We start from the raw sequence: 16,514 nt of genomic DNA, 5'->3' as shown, positions 1-16,514 counted from the left end.
GTGTATTCCAGAAACATGACAGCGGGGCAGTATTCCTATGCATACCTTAATGTTCCTGAGTCCTGGCCAGATATCAAACAGAGACTTGTGTGTTCTAAAAACCAATAGCAATAGGAGGAAAATATCCCTTGTCCTTGGGGATATTATATGTTTGCCCTTGAGGCCCATTATCACCTCCTGCTTTTTTATTCTTTAGTGTACTGTACATTCAGATATGGCTTTCACTTCACTGACTAAAGTACCCATCAATGCAGGAGCAATAAAGGAAGCCCCTCTTTAATCCATGTGATACGTACAAGCTTAACTATATATATATTCGTAGAGGAAATATGGCTAGAAGAGAATAGGGGTTAACTTTCATAGGGAAATTGTTGCATGTTCCAAGTCAAATCAAAAAGAGTTGAAGAAAGATCAAACACCCCAGCAGGTTGAAAGCATATGTATGAATGCACCCCTACCAGTGGTCCCTCTAACAGGGATTTCCAGATGTTGACTACAATTCCCAGAATCTCCATACAAAAGCCATTGCAGCTGGAAATTCTGGGAGTTGTAGTCAACAACATCTGTGAATCCCTATTAGAGGGAACACTGACTCCTACTGAATATGTTGATCTTCTGCTCAGTTAACAGTCTTGACGAATATGACAAATATTTGTATGCCACTTTTCAGCAAAAGTTCCCAAAGTGGTTTACATAATGTAAATAATAAATAAAATGGCTCCTGCACAATCACATTTGCGCAATACTATGGCTACAGGAAATAATGGCCATTGCATTGCAATTGTGTGATTATGTAGCACAAGAGCATTCTTGCACAACAGCACTAGTGTTGCTTCAGACACCTGTAGCAGTACAGGTGGTGCAGTAACATCCATGGTATGCTGTGTATCATGTCAAGAGGGAGGCCTTCTCTGTGGCTGCCCCTCTTCTTTGGAGCACTCTCCCCTCCCCAACCCCACCCAGATTCATTCAGCTCCCTCCCTGGCTGCTCTTAAGGCCCTTCTTAAGACCCAGATGTTTTGCCAGATGTTTGCCCTTTAATTGTAATAATAATAATAATTATTATTATTTTCATTAATTGTTATTGATATTGTTGTTCAACACCTAGAGTCTTTGGAGGAGGCAGTATATAAGAAGATTTTAATTAATTAGGGAAATTAATTAATTAATTAATTAATTAAATGTCAGCCAGGCACTTGCTTCAAACATAATGCCAAACCATGACTGGGCATGACATACATAAATGAGCCTCAAGTTTAAGCACTGCCCTCTCTGGTTTCCTCTTTTGTGGCAAGTTATCGTTTGCCATTATACTGGAATCAGATAGATGATGCCTTGCACAAACCGTCATTTGCAGGCTCAGATATAAGTATACATATAAAAAGGGCAGGACAGGAAGGAACTCACAAGCCTGAAACTATAGTTTGGTGTTACTCTTCATTGTGAATGGCTGATAAATGTATGTAATAGAGGCTAAATTATTTTTGACAGCATTTGTGTATGATGATTTCTTTGAATTTCTTATGTCTAATTTTGGTTTCCTAGAATCGCCAGCCGCTGATAAATCAGATCAGCAATGTTTCCAATATGAGTCTGTCTCTAAGACCTGGAGTACCCACACAGGTGAGGGAACAGGTATTGAAGATTTTTCTATACTATAACCTCAGTGTTCTGATATTTCAACTAAACTGTACCAGCCCTGTTGTGTGGGTCATAGTCATAGTCTTGGCCACTACAACACAGTGTTCTGACTTTGGGTGATGCTGTTAATTCTGCTTCTATGTAGTAACCATCTTCAAGAAGATTGTAATCACAGGTTTACATGTAGGTTGTTATGACCCAACTAAAAATAAAACTGTATCACTGTTTAAACTTTTAGATATGAAAGAAATAAAACCCCCATAGAACTAACTTTTCCTTTAAACCAGGTCCCAGAGCCCAGCTGATTGGTTGGGTGGCGGATGCACCTGATTGGCTGAGGCACACCCAGGAGGATTGGTTGCCGCGGTGGCGGCCTGGCCGTGGAGGCCAGAGGTGGCAGGCCTGGCCCAGCCACGGAGGCAAGGCCCAGGAGGGGAGAAAGAAGGGGGGGCAGAAGTGGCAGTGGGGAGGAGAGGTGGCTGGGCCCGGAAGCAGAGACTGGGGCAGTAGGAGGGGGAGAGGTAACTGTCGGCCCCAAAGAACGCACAGAGGCTCTGTGCAGGGTCAGTTATAGGATCTTATTGTCATTTCACTGCCTGCATCAGCAAGTGAAAAAGGCTGATAGTAGTTGGAGAATAGTTTCAGAAATTGACACATCTGTGAATTTTTTGCTAATAGATTTCTGAGTCTGTAAGATGTGAAGTGCAAAATGAACTTGCTTTCAATTTTCTATCTCTTTCTATTTTCTATCTCTGCGGGTTGTATGCTTTTTGTCTGGAAACCTTATCCAAGGTTCATGTTGGAAGCAATCTGTTCGCAAAAAAATATTGTGAACATTTTTCAACTTGTGAATGTGAGAGCTCTTTTTCATTAGAAGGTATATACAAACAGGTGTAGTTTTATTTGTTCAGTTTGTGGATGTGGGAAATGCAAAATCTGACTTAGCTATCATTCCAGGTCTGTTGACTGTAATAGAATAAAAGTAAAGTAATAAATGACCTTACTCTAGTAATTTGTATCCATTACTTGTAGCAATATAGCGACCTGTTTATCTGTTTTGAAATGTCTAACCTAAAATGCTAGGAACATAGCCCTCTGTCTGACTGCTAAGAATTAAGCCTCTTTCTTAAGCATTCAGGATCCTGGAAATAATTTGCTAGTCACATGAGCTGATACAGTTTTTATTTCTTTTATCCTGTAGGGACCTCTCAATGCACAGATGCTGGCCCAGAGGCAGAGGGAGCTCCTGAGCCAGCACCTGAGGCACAGACAGATGCAACAAGTGCAACAGCGAACTCTGATGATGCGAGGGCAGAGTATGAATATAACGCCAAGTATGGTGGCCTCTGGTGGCATACCAGCAACGATGAGCAACCCACGGATTCCCCAAGCAAATGCCCAGCAGTTTCCATTTCCCCCAAACTACGGTATTGGACTTGCACTTTCAGCACCTTTACTGGTCTTTGCTTCCTATCATTCTCCATGTCTGAGTCACAGCTCAGTCTTGCAGCTCCTTTTAGCTAACTGAAAATGGTGGAAATTCTGGGGAAGGGGACTGTTTGAGCTTCTCGGGAGTCCCTTACATTCAGGATGATACTTTTCAAGGTTATTTGATTAATCACAGAAGTATATTTAAACATATATCATTCATTAGTTTGGAAACTGCAGTTGGTCCAGAATGCGGGATCCAGGTTGGTCTCTAGATTATCTCAGAGAGACCATATCAGTCCAGTATTGAGAGAGCTACACTGGCTGTCAATAAATTTCCAGGCAAAATACAAGGTGCTGATTATAACCTATAAAGCCCTAAAGAGCTTAGGCCTTGAGTACTTCTTCAATATGAACCCCACCGCTCATTGAGATCATCCGGGGAGGTTCATCTGCATTTGCCACCAGTTTGTCAGGTAGCTACTCAGGGACGGGCCTTGTCTGTTGCTGCCCCGAGACTCTGGAATGCGCTCCTGCTGAAATAAGAGCCTCCCCATCTCTGACAATTTTCAAAAAGTCTGTCAAGACACATTTATTCACCTAGGCTTTTAATTAGATACTGTTTGGATAGTTTTTTACACTGTTTGAATTTTAAATTGTTGTGATTTTATCTTTTGTATTTTGTTGTAATTTGTATTTTGTTGTGGGCCGCCCAGGGATGTGGGTTTTGGGAGGGGTATAAATATGTTGAATAAATAATAATAAGAATGAATGAATGAATAAATAAATAAATAAGACAACCCTAAAAATAAGGGATTGTATGCTAACTTGCCCATTTTTGTAAGGGTTTTTTGGGGGGTGGGGGGGCGATGGCACCAGTCTGGTAAAAATAAAAGTGTGTTCGCTTGATTTTTACATGTCTTTTTAAAGACAGGATCATGATACATGCTATTCATGGTGCATATGGACTGAGCTTTGGGACCCTAAAAAGTAGGATATCTCCTAAAAGGTCAGGGAAGTCTTCCCAACTCCAGCCATAAATACTTATTGAAGTCAGTGGATTACATGCCCAGAAGCGTAACACAAGCAGTGCTAGACCCGCCTATGCTTCATTGAGGCTCAAAACCGCACAGCAATGCTGCTCCACAAGAGGGCAGTGCCAGGACTGCGGCCTCTTATATGATTGCATATTGCATGCAACTTCATTGGGAAGAATGGAAGTTGCACACAACATACAATTGCACATGTGGCAAGAGTCCCAGGACTGCCTTCTTGTGCAGCAGTGTTACTGCATGTTTTGGTTACTGCAGTGTTACTGCAGTGATGCAGGCAGGTCTGGCACTACCCGCGTAATGTTGCAGGGCATGTATGCCAATGGATGCTACTGACATCCGGAAGAAATACAGAGAGAAGTAGCTGAGGGGCCTGCAGTGTGTACAGTGAGGTGGAAGTTGGGGAACGGAGTTAGTGAAGGGCTACCCTTTCCAATAAGCTCTCCCCAAACAGATTGTATGCCTAGCTAAAGTCGTCCCAGGCTCTTGAGCTGCACTAGGCTACACAGACTGAAGTGCCTGTTCTATCTCTAGGAATAAATCAGCAGCCTGATCCAGGCTTCACAGGAGCGACCACTCCCCAGAGTCCCCTGATGTCTCCAAGGATGGCTCATACCCAGAGTCCCATGATACAGCAGTCTCAGGCCAATCCTGCCTACCAGTCCTCTACAGAGATGAACGGATGGGCACAAGGGAATATGGGTGGAAACAGGTTAGTTCTGGAATAAATCTGCATTGAAATGTGATTGTGAGCCTGAGACAGTAGTTTTGGCAAATCACTCATGGACTTTTTCAGCAATCATATAATTCAGCTGGTATCATGGAGATGAAAAACACATGATGACAGCTCGAAACAGTTCTCCTTTATAGACTTTCTATATTGTGTATAATTGTTTCCATTATTAGTAAGGGACAAGAGTATGGCTGTTCACATGACCGAGCACCTTTTGCAGCCTGACTCCAAAATCATTGTTGGAATTGCCATGGGAAAAGAAAAAAAAACTTTTTAAAGACCTCAATATAAATACATGTGATTTTTAAATGAAGGAGAATTTCATATAGATTTAGCTACTCTGTTTGAGCAGTAACTTCTTACTTCTGACCCAGGAGAACTAAAGAGTATTAAATTTGCTGAGGCATTTTGCACACAGCACCTCTACAGCATTAGTGGGGCATGAACTCTAGATACTGAAGGATTTTGCTTTAATTTGTGAATCCCGGTCTGTGATCCTCGAAGGTTGCTTGTCCTTGTCCTTTAGTTTTGCTAAGATCTTGTCCATTATGAAGAGCATCGTCCTTAGACTACTTTGTTTTTTGTCAAATTGCAGTAGACTCTACAAACATACAAACACATTTCTGTGACTGTGCACTGATTTCTCTTAGATGAACCTGTCAATAGGACAATTGTGTGTAGATGGACCTAAGCCCAGGATGTGTGAATTGTCCTGCAATTTGATGATGGAAGATAAGCAGCAAAAGTAGTAGATTTTCTTTTCCAAAACTCTACCTTTACAGATGTAATGCAATATATAATGCAGCAAATAACCAGGTTGGGGCAAATTGTGAACAAAAAATGCCATAATTTGCAGACCTGATTCAATTAATTACCCAAATGGAGTAATGGATCTATTATTATGTACTGATATTAGGCTCTGAATGTTGAAAACGTCCACTTGAACATGGATTAATTAGTTCTTCAACGTGGTCTCTGTCTTTTACACCAATGGGCTATACGCCTGCACAGAGACCTTGTCGGAGCCTAACAAGCTCAATTCTCCTCCTTAAGGCAGGAACCTCACCCCCAGCCGTTATATGCGGCTGCCCACTCCACATCTCCTCAGTCTTCATCGTCTGCACTTCAATATAAGTTGTGGAGTCTTCGATTCAGCAACGAGTAGGACTGTTTCTTGAATCCTCTTGTTGTTGTTTTCCCTGTTTCTCATCTGTTTTCTTTTACGCACAGTAGCGACTTTTTCTTGACGTTTTTATTTTTATGCCGCCCGCCCCCCAATCTTCGTTGGCTCCAATCCCATCCAGGACAGGGTTTTGTGGCCAGCTGGCCGAAAGTTTTCTATGCCGCGCACAAAGAACTTTAAGAAATATGTTCATTGTGGATCTAAGATCCCTTCCCCCTATACTCATACCGAGCGTCTTCTCTGCCTGGGGGAATCCCACATTGTTGAGACTTGCATTCATTGCCAGAGGTTTATGAAGCAGGCTCAAAAGAATAGGGCTTCTCACTTGCACCCTGCCCTGTGGGACGGCCCTCCATTCTTCAGAGGCCTTGTTGTTGAAGCAGTAGTTTAAAATGGCTTCTTCGATGCAGTCAGAGCATTCGGACTCCGCTCCTCTGGTGCCAGAACTCCCGACCTTGGTACCAGTGCCATTGACGCCTGCCTCGGACCTATCCATGGTTTGGCCCCTTCTGTGCCAATGAATGACTTGCCTAAGTGCACTTTAACTTCAGTACCAGACCCCCTCTTCGGTACTGCTGAAGAAGAAGAAGCCAGCGTTTGTTCTGCATCTACCGACAGGAAAACACCTTCCGCCTATTTCCAAGAAGAAAAGCCCCTGCCAGTCTCTTCTTCGGAGCCTCCACTGGTTAAGAAGCCAAAATTGGCATCTTCCAGGCATGGTTCAGCAGTTGTTGACCAGGTGTCAGAAGGTTGGCCGCCTATCGTACCAGTTCCTCCAATACCAAGTTCTACTGACCCTCGCCTTCATACTAGTTCTCCGGTGGCTTCGATGTCTCTGAGCCAGACACTTGATCGTACCTTTATGGAACTCTTGGTAGCAGCCGATGAACGAGACTATGCTACGTCTGACTGTGAACCCTATTTGCCAGACAAGCCTGCTGCAAATTCGACTTGGCCGCCTAGACGTCGTTTGTCTCCCATGCACCATGTGGAACAGCCTCCCTATGGGGATCGGAGGGCGCATTGGGACTCGGAGGAGCACTCCTCTGAGTACAGGTATGGGAAAGATTGGGATCGACGTGGACCGTGATACACGGATCAATACTGTGACTCTGCGCGGGGTTCCACATATGTAGATAACGAACCCTCTTCCTATGGAGATTGGTGCCAGGAAGCCGTCGTTTATAGACGGTATCGCTCTGATTATCAGTCGGATTGTTTGGACTATGGGAAGCCCCAGTACAGATCTCGGTACCGAGAGGGATTGGCTTATGGAGACGCCAGGACTAATCGTGATTGGTGTAAGGCCCCTTCACATTTGGAAGGGAGGCCTCGCCCTCCTTGATGAGACCTTCATGACTGCACTAGTGGGCACGGATCACCTTCAGTGGTCTGGTTCAGCCTCCGGTGCCGCAACCTTCCTTGGTACCAACTGCAGCAGCAGATGGGTTGGTACCAAACCCATTGGATAACCATCTGGAGCTTCCAGCTGTCTCTCTGGACTTGGCCTCGGTTCCAGTTGCACCTCCTGAGATGGAAAGTGAAAGTGAACCTGGCTCTCCGGACTCGGACCTAGTCTCCCTGGGGGTCATCCCATTTGGACAATCAATCAGACTCTAAGCCTGTGTCTCCGTCAAAAGATCTGAAGCAATACTCAGCCTATGTGGTCCACATGGCCTCAGCCCTCGGTGTGAGCCTTGATACACAACAAAAAAGGGGAATTAGACCCTTTATTCGGTCTCACTGATGCTGAGGCTAAGGTACTGGCCTCTCTACCATGGAACACTGGCTTATTGGGAGTCATGTGTGGGCATTGGAAGAAGCCAGCAACTCTTTTGCAACCCAACAGGCATTTGGAGAATTTCTGTAGGGTGCAGATGCAGGAGGATACGACCTTCTTGAAGAATCATCCTACGCCTAATTACATTGTGGTGGAGGCATCCCTGCAAAGTCTAAAGGTTGCAGTCACTTTGCTCTGAGTGATAAGGAGAGGGGAGGAAGTTGGACTCCTTTGGGAGAAGACTCTACTCGGCGTCAGCTCTACATTTGTGGGTTGCCAATTACCAGGCCTATAACGTCAGGTATAACCATTTTTTGTGGGAAAAGATGCCCCCCCTTTTAGACCTCCTGCCCCAGGATAAGCGAGATCTGGTGAAGGCTTTTCTGCACGAGGCCATGCAGGTGGCAAAGCAAGAACTTTACTCAGCTAGACACTCTGTGGAGTGCACAGCTAAGGTAATGGCCACGTCTGTGGCTCTCAAGAGGCATGCCGGGCTGCGTTCCTCCAGGCTGACCTACGAGGCCAGCACTAGGATTGAGGATCTTCCCTTTGAATGTTTGTGCCTCTTTGCAGAACAGACTGATGACACCTTACAGAAGGTGCAGAAGCTGAGGAGTACGGCAAAATCTATGTCCTATTCTTCCTCTGCTCCTAAGCCACAGAGGCAGCCCAGGTGGTCTCCTTACAGGCAGGCTAAAGCTCCTTCACAGCAACAATCCTCATCGGAGCATTCCTTTTGAGTTAACAAGTTCCAGCCTCAATACAAGTCTGGTTTCAAGCCCAGTGAGCCTGCCTTTCAGAAGCAGCATCCAAATACCTTTCAGAAAAAGCCTTTCGAACCTACCTGACTCCCTTTGTGGTGAATTGGGACAAGGTGACTGTGGATCAGTGGGTCCTCACAGTCATACACATGGGCTATGGCCTCGAGTTTTGCCAGACACCACTGTTGTCCGGGGTCGTGACTACGCTGTTGACCCCAGCGTTGGATCAGGAGGTTTCAGCTCTCCTCTTGAAGGATGTGATCGAAAAGGTCACCAATGTGATGAGCCCTGGTTTCTGTTTCCATTACTTTGTCGTTCCAAACCCAGACAGCGGTCAGTACCCTATATTGGACCACAAAGGCTTAAACAAACACCTTGTTTACAAGCATTTCTGGATGTTGTCAGTACCGACTATTTTGTCCCTCTTGGAGAGGGACATGTGGATGGTGTCCTTGGACCTGAGAGACACGTACTATCATATCTCCATACGCCCTCAATATCGCTGTTTCCTGCGTTTCCAAATAGCCTGGAAACGATATTCCAGGTATCGCCTATCAGTTCAAGGCCTTTCCATTTGGCCTAACAACGGCCCCATGGATCTTTACAAAATGTCTGGCCCCTGTGGTGGCATTTCTACAAGAGCAAGGGATACGTATCCTGCTATATCTGGACTATTGGCTCATCCTAGCTCATATGGGCTATTATCACCTGAGCAGCCATTGGACGCTGACAGACAGGGGTCGGCACATCAGTTACTTGGAACTGTTGGCCATATTCCATACCCTAAGAGCTTCTTACCTGTAATTGTGGGTATGTACTCTGGGACATATTCGCAATGTGGGGTGCTCCGGTTCTGGATGTCTTTGCATCTCAGGACAGTGCTCAGTGTGCCCTCTATTGTTCCAGGGAAGAGGAAGGGGAGGGCTCTGTCCGCAGGATACAATTCAGGAGATGCTTTCATCCTGTCCTGGAAAGGCCCCTTCCTTTACCTGTTTCCGCCATTTCCCCTTATACCGAAGGTTATTCGCAAACTGAGGGAGAATCGCTCCAGGACTACCCTGATGGCCCCTTGGTGGCCCAGGAGGCCTTGGTTTGTGGCTCTGAAATGGCTGGCAGTGACTTATTATTGTTATTATTTCGATTTCTATACCGCCCTTCCAAAAATGGCTCAGGGCGGTTTACACAGAGAAATAACCAACAAATAAGATGGACAAGATGGAAATAACAAACAAAATAAGATGGAAATAACAAACAAATAAGACTTGTATGCACCTTCCTGCTCTACCTTACCTGCTGTTGCAGGAAAAGGGTCGGGTGGTCCATCCAGACATCTGGTCTCTAAACCTGACTGCCTGGAAGATCCTACCAACTTCCTGGTGAGACTCAGAAACATTTTGCTTGCGGCTAGAAAGCCCTTGACGAGGAAGTCATATGGACATAAATGGTCTCGTTTCTGTACATTTGCTACTCAAAATGAGTTTGATGTTCTTAACCATCTGTTCAAAATGTTTGTACCTATCTGTTATCTTTGAAAGAGTCTGGTTTGAAGCTCTACTCTCTAAGAGTACATTTGGCGGCCATTGTGGTGCATTCACCCGCCACTCAGGTTTCCTGGTTCAAGGACCCCCCGATAAACAGCTTTCTAAAGGGTTTGTCACATGTTTTACCGGATGACCCTGTTATGTCACCAGCTTGGGATTTGTCTGTGGTACTGGCTGGTTTTCTGCGACCGCCCTTTGAGCCTTTGGCTTCAATTGATCCTCATCTCCTGATGTGGAAAGTTGCCTTCTTAGTGGTGATCGCCTCCACTAGGAGGGTGAGTGAACTGCGGATGCTGAGGGTTGACCTGCAGTTTCATAAGGATAAGGTTGTGCTCTGAACGGATGTTCAATTCCTTCCGAAGGTAGTTGCTACCTTTCATTGGTATTTTTTCAAAATCCTTCATCTGATGCAGAATGCAGGTTGCATTGTTTGGATGTTCGGAGGGCATTGTCCTTTTATGTCCAGAGGTCAGCAAAGTGGAGAAAAACTCCTTCTCTATTTGTTCTGTATGATGGGCCTCGCAAAGGCTTGCAAGTTTTTGCTCAGTCCCTGTCTAGGTGGATTGTTTCTACTGTTGAACTTTGCTACACCTTGGCACATAAACAATTGCCTGCAACAGTTAAGGCGCACTCAGTTCGGTCCATGGCAACCTCTGTTGCCTTTGATCATGCTGTCTCTTTGGACACTATCTTTTAAGCAGCTATTTGGGCTTTGGCCAATTCCTTTATTCGTCATTATGCTATTGATGCCAGGGCATGGAACGATGCTAGGTTTTGCAGGACTGTCCTGCAGTCTATTTTCAGTTGATGTACTTAGTTCTTTGAAATAAATACTTCTTGCAGAGTGCATCCTTGTTTCTGTTTGTTCCCTCCACCTGGGGTGCTAGCTTGTTTTGCGCCCATTGGTGTAAAGGACAGAGACCCTGTCGAAGAACTACAGGTTGCTTACCTATAACTTTGGCTCTTCTAGTGGCCATCTGTCCTTTTACACGCCCTTCCATCCTCCCCACTGGGTCTACTGAAGGCGGACTCCATGACTGAGGGGATGTGGAGTGGCACATCCGCATATAGCGGCTGAAGGCGGGGTTCTCGCCTAAAGCAGGAGAATTGTGCGTGTTAGGTTCCGGCGAGGTTTCTGTGCAGGCACATAGCCCATTGGTGTAAAAGGACAGATGACCACTAGAAGAACCAAAGTTACAAGTAAGCAACCTGTAGTTGTCTTATAACATGCTTAGGAATATCTAAGGCTCAGATGAACTGTAACTAAATCATTTCGATTCTAACATTCTGATGTGTACTTTGTCCTGTAGCATGTTTTCACAACAATCTCCACCACAATTTGGGCAGCAAGCAAACACCAGCATGTACAATAACAACATGAACATCAATGTATCCATGGTGACCAACACAAGCAGTATGAACAACATGAACCAGATGACAGGGCAGATCAGCATGACCTCAGCAACCTCTGTGCCTACATCAGGGTTGTCCTCCATGGGTCCTGAGCAGGTGAGAGCTCTCAGCCTGGGGAACCTGGCTAATGGAATTGCTTTTAACTTTGTCAGTAAGGTCTATTACTAATGCTGTGTTAATCTTTCTGGGTTGTATTGCGAAGGGCCTCTGGTTAGGAGATTTAGGCTTCATTTCTTCCATACACGAATGTGCACTTTAAATCAGGTCCCCAGTAGATATCACATTAGCACTACTGATCTGTCAAGGTTGTCATAGTTCCTGTTGATAGACAAACTAGGAAGTGAAGACTAAGCTACCTCTGACTCAGGGAAGGGTTTTAAAAAATCTTCAACCTGCATGATGCAGTTTTTGTTGTTGTCGTAATATGTGTAACAAAAAAACTGATGTACAAGGAATTGATACATAGAGCAGGTTACACTCCAGTTCTTCGATGTGGTCTCTGTGCTTTACACGAATGGGCTTTGCGCCTGCACAGAGACCACATCAGAGCTTCCAAGCTAGAGTTCTAACTTTTTGGTGGTAACCCCGCCCCCACGGTATATAGGCATACAGTCCAGCGCCTGCTGGGCCACATGGCCACCACCACCTACGTCCTCCCTCACGCTCTTCTGCTTGCCAGGTCTCTTCAACACTGGTTCCTCTCCATATTCTCCCCACGCGAAGATTCCCTCACCCGCACCCTTACGATCCCACCTCAAGTCTTACGTTCCCTCCTGTGGTGGACGGACCTTGCCAACCTCAGTGTTGGCTCCCCCTTCCAGCCTCTGCGTCATACCCTTCTACTCACTACGGATGCATCCATGGAAGGCTGGGGTGCCCACGCCAACAACCACAACATCCACAGCACCTGGTCCCCGGCCAAAGCAGCTCACCATATCAACTACCTCGAACTGTTTTGGCTGCAGCCCGTGACACCACTGTCCACCACTACTCTGGGCTACACTGTCCCAGCTGTTTGCTGAGACAGTGCACTTACCCCTCCCTCCGCTTTCCCCCCACTGGCACAGGCTGGACAACCGGTCTGGTGAGGGAGGGGTAAGTTACCCTCCCCTGCCTTTAAAGTTATCCCACTCCCGTCATCAAACTTTCGAACCGGCCAGTGTTCGAACCTGTTAGGAGGCCCATAAAACCTCCGAACAGGTTCGCACACACCCCTACCTGGCTGTTCTGCCGCTGCTTCAGCCCTCAATCTTCAGCGCCCAAGGAAGGTGCAGCACAAGACCAAGCACATGCTTTCTCCATCAGAGGCACAGGATCTTAAATTTTCCTTCAGTGTCTTATCTTCTTCCTATGGCCGCCCTGTCTCCACCCCCTGCTTCTCCGCACTGGCAGGACCCTCTACCATGCCCGCCTTCCTTAGATCCTGTGGACCCTGTCCTCCCAGAGAAGATCCTACAGCCTTCTGAATCATCATCAGACTCGGGCAAAGAGGTGAAACACCCTGAGACTCCGGATGTTTCCCCCAAAAACCAGCTGGCAGACCCAAAGCCTCTATCTTCCTCAGAAGACCTCAAGTCTTTTTCCAACCAGATTGCCTGAATGGCTGTGTCTTTGAGTCTTCACACTGGAGAACCATCAAAGACTTCTACTAATCCAATTTTTGATCTAATTGACAATGATGCTCATCATTCTGTAGCCTTGCCTATGAACCCTGCTCTACTGGATATTACTCATGCCTGTTGGGAACTCCCTCCTCGGCCCCTGCAACTTCCAAGAAAGTAGAAAATCTCTATAGGGTGCAACTAGATGACTGCCTTTTCCTCCAAAGATGCACGATCCCAAATTCTATTGTTGAAGCGGCACAAAATAGATCCCATCTAGATCTTTGTCTACGACTATCGATAGAGAAGGCAGAAAGCAGACTCCTTTATGTTATGTCCTCGCTGCACTTGAAAATCACCAATTACCAAGCCTGTTTGTCCCAGTCAACCATTTGCTCTGGGAAAAGCTTTCCTCCTTTCAGGAATCTTTCCAGCAGACAAGCTGGAAGCTGCCTCAATTTTGCAAAAAGGAGAGCAGCTGCTCCCTATGGCAAGACACACCACTGATTGTTCAGCTAGAGTTATGGCAAAATCTATTACCTTGAGGTGCCATGCCTAGCTATGCTCTTCAGGCTTGGCTCACTGAAGCTAGAACCAGAATTGAGGATCTCCCTTTTGACAGACTGGCATTGTTCATTTCCACAACAGATGAAACCATGGAATGTGTCCTGAAATTGTGTAATACTGCCCGCTCATGAGCCTGTACTCTTCTACAACTTCCCAAGAAACCAAGCCAGTCAAACCTTATTGCTCTACACCTTCGAGATCGTCCTCACAACCCCTATTTGACCATTCCTTTCATCAGCAGGGGACTATGCACTACAAGAAACAGCTATTCTTTTCTACCAAACTGGCCCAACCTAAGGGCAAGGCTGCCCCTTACCACAAGCTTCTTGATGGTTGGGACATGACTGAGACCCTGTCTGGACATTTGGAAGAAGACAGACAATTGGGTACTTACCATCATTTGCCTCGACTAGACCTTAGAATTTCATGAACACACACCCAACTCCGGTCTCATACCTCCAGATCTGACCCTGATGAGATAAAAATTTTGCTTCAAAAAGGAGCAGTAAAGCCCGTACCAATCCACCTGAACGATGGTGTATACTCATCCTATTTCACCATCCCAAAAAAGGACTGAGGCCTCCACCTATCTTAAAGATTTAAACACTTTTCTTACTTACAAGAGCTTTCGTATGCTGACTATCTCAGACATCATCATGCTCCTGACCGGAGAAAGGCAGTTTGCCTTCCTAGATCTCGAAGACGTGTATGTATTATATCTCCATATGCTCACGACACAGGAAATTCTTCCACTTAGGCTCCCACAAGTTCAAATTTTGGGCTCTACCCTTTGGTCTCTCTACAACAACAAGAGTTTACACAAAATGCATGCCTGTGGTGGTTGCTCACCTGCAAGAAAGAAAAATTCGGATTTTTCCATATCCCAATGATTGGCTCATCATAGCCTGCTCAGAATGCCTCCTTCCAATCCTCCACTATTGCTCTCCTGCAAAGTTTAGGTTTCAAAATCAACTGGCAGAAGTCCCAACTGACTCCTTCTCACAGGATGAAGTTCCTCGGAATGTCTTTGATTCTACCCTACAGTCCATCTACCTCCAAATGGAACGTGTAACTCAAATACAAGAAATGACTTCCTCCACTGAAGCATTGCAAGATCACTCACCAAGCCACATACAGCTACTGGGCCTCATGTCCTCCCCAACATCCATACGCTCATTTGCAAGCTAAGGATGAGACCTCTCCAGTGCTGGTTCCTTGATTCCTTCGACTCCCTCACAGCCATCCTCACAATCATCCTTCGATACCATCCTCACAACGTTGCCTTCACGTACCTCTAGACATATGAGACAGTGTCCGATGGTGAACTTCTATGAGGAACCTGACTGGCTTCACCCCATTCAGTCACCCAGACCCTCAACTACAGATCACAACAGACACCTTGGAATCGGGCTGGGGACACCATTGCAGTCTCTTGCAATGGCCGTTGGACCCCATCAGAACACGCACACAATATAAACTACTTAGAACTACTGGTCATTTTCAAGGCATTAACGGGCTTACTCCCACACATCACCAGCCTGAGCATACAGAACCTAATGGACAATACTGCAGCCAACCAGCAAGGTGGCACCAGTTCTCGCTCACTACTGTGACTGACCCTCAAAATCTGGGACTGGGCTATGCATCGACACATTCACCTCTCTGCTATCCACATTCAAGGCCAGAAGAATGTTATAGCAGACTCTCTACACAGAACCCATTTCCTCTCTCACAAATGGCAGCTCCACCCTATTGCCTTATGACAGATCTTCCTATTCTGGGGTCAACCCAGCATAGATCTTTTTGCAAGCCCAGAGTACCATCAGTTCCCACTGTTCTGCTCTCAGGCAGGTCTGGGCCCCAGCTCCCTGGAAGATGCCATCATGCTAAACTGGAACACTCTCAATTCCTACACTTTCCCACTGATTCCACTCCTTTCTCGTGACCTACAAAAATTCAACAAGACAATGCACACTGTATTCTGACTCGGTGGTGGCCTTGATACCACTTGTTCCCAAGCCTCCTACATCTCTCCTGCAAGACTTTAGTTCAGCTCCCCTGTCTACCAGTTCTCTTGTCACACCCCTTGGGATTTGACTTTAGTATTATGTCGTTTTATAGCTAAACTGTTCAAGCACCAGGCTACATGTAACCTTCAGTTACTAACATTAAAAACGGTCTTCTTAGCAGGGATGTGCACTGACCAATGTTAGTGCTTCAGTTCGAATTCAGACCGAATTCAAACTGAACTGCTGGTCTGCGAACCGGTTCAGCTGAACTGACTGGCCAGGCCAGTCTGTTCAATTGAACCAATTCAAAACAGTTTGGCAGTTCAAGGGGCTATGCTTGTAAAGGGGAATTGGGTGAGGATTCCCATTTACAAGCAAAGGGGACTCCTGGCTTTAAAAGGCTTATAAAAGGTGGCCAGAGGGGCAGGGGCCAGGCAGTTTTAAAAGTAGTTGCAAGGTGCTTACCAGTCTGGCACTTCCCCAAGCAGCCTACCCACGTGACATCCAGGTTCGTTCAAGATCTGCGCTGCCGCCAAACTAGTGGGCTTCAGGTAGGAGTGCTAGACCAGATCTTACAACTACTTTTAAAGGTGCCCTCTCGTCATCACCCCACCCAGATGCCCTGTAGAAGCCTTTTAAAGTCAGGATTCACCTTTGCTTGTAAAAGGGAATCCTCACCGGATTCCCTTTTACAAGCACAGCCCTCGAACCATTTCAAACTGGTCTGCCGCATACTGGGCTCATTTCAGTTCGATTGTGGACCAGCCCACTTCTCCTAGAAGCCGGTCCAGTTCAGGGTTGAACC

General features: G+C 46.0%; 1 protein-coding gene and 1 long non-coding RNA gene across 9 annotated transcripts in view; one reads left to right on the top strand and one right to left on the bottom strand.

The window, feature by feature from the left end:
• Positions 1-16,514, bottom strand: part of LOC128322530 (uncharacterized) — a 60,217-nt gene that overhangs the window by 26,812 nt on the left and 16,891 nt on the right. The window contains exon 2 of the long non-coding RNA XR_008305760.1: positions 14,095-14,170. This is a non-coding gene — a long non-coding RNA (uncharacterized LOC128322530). The remainder of the gene's footprint in view (positions 1-14,094; positions 14,171-16,514) is intronic.
• The window catches only part of NCOA2 (nuclear receptor coactivator 2), a 206,255-nt gene that overhangs the window by 181,091 nt on the left and 8,650 nt on the right, over positions 1-16,514 (top strand). For 7 of the 8 annotated variants that reach the window (XM_053243941.1, XM_053243940.1, XM_053243942.1 and 4 more), the window contains 4 exons: positions 1,546-1,635; positions 2,843-3,068; positions 4,656-4,833; positions 11,430-11,628. In XM_053243941.1, the coding sequence (XP_053099916.1) occupies positions 1,546-1,635; positions 2,843-3,068; positions 4,656-4,833; positions 11,430-11,628 (693 nt within the window). The remainder of the gene's footprint in view (positions 1-1,545; positions 1,636-2,842; positions 3,069-4,655; positions 4,834-11,429; positions 11,629-16,514) is intronic. The other variant, XM_053243943.1, reaches the window with a different exon arrangement.

Source organism: Hemicordylus capensis, chromosome 4 (genome assembly GCF_027244095.1).
Source record: "Hemicordylus capensis ecotype Gifberg chromosome 4, rHemCap1.1.pri, whole genome shotgun sequence".
Classification (NCBI taxonomy): domain Eukaryota; kingdom Metazoa; phylum Chordata; class Lepidosauria; order Squamata; family Cordylidae; genus Hemicordylus; species Hemicordylus capensis.
Note: the sequence above shows the minus strand (reverse complement) of the source record. Positions and strands in the feature narration are given on the sequence as shown.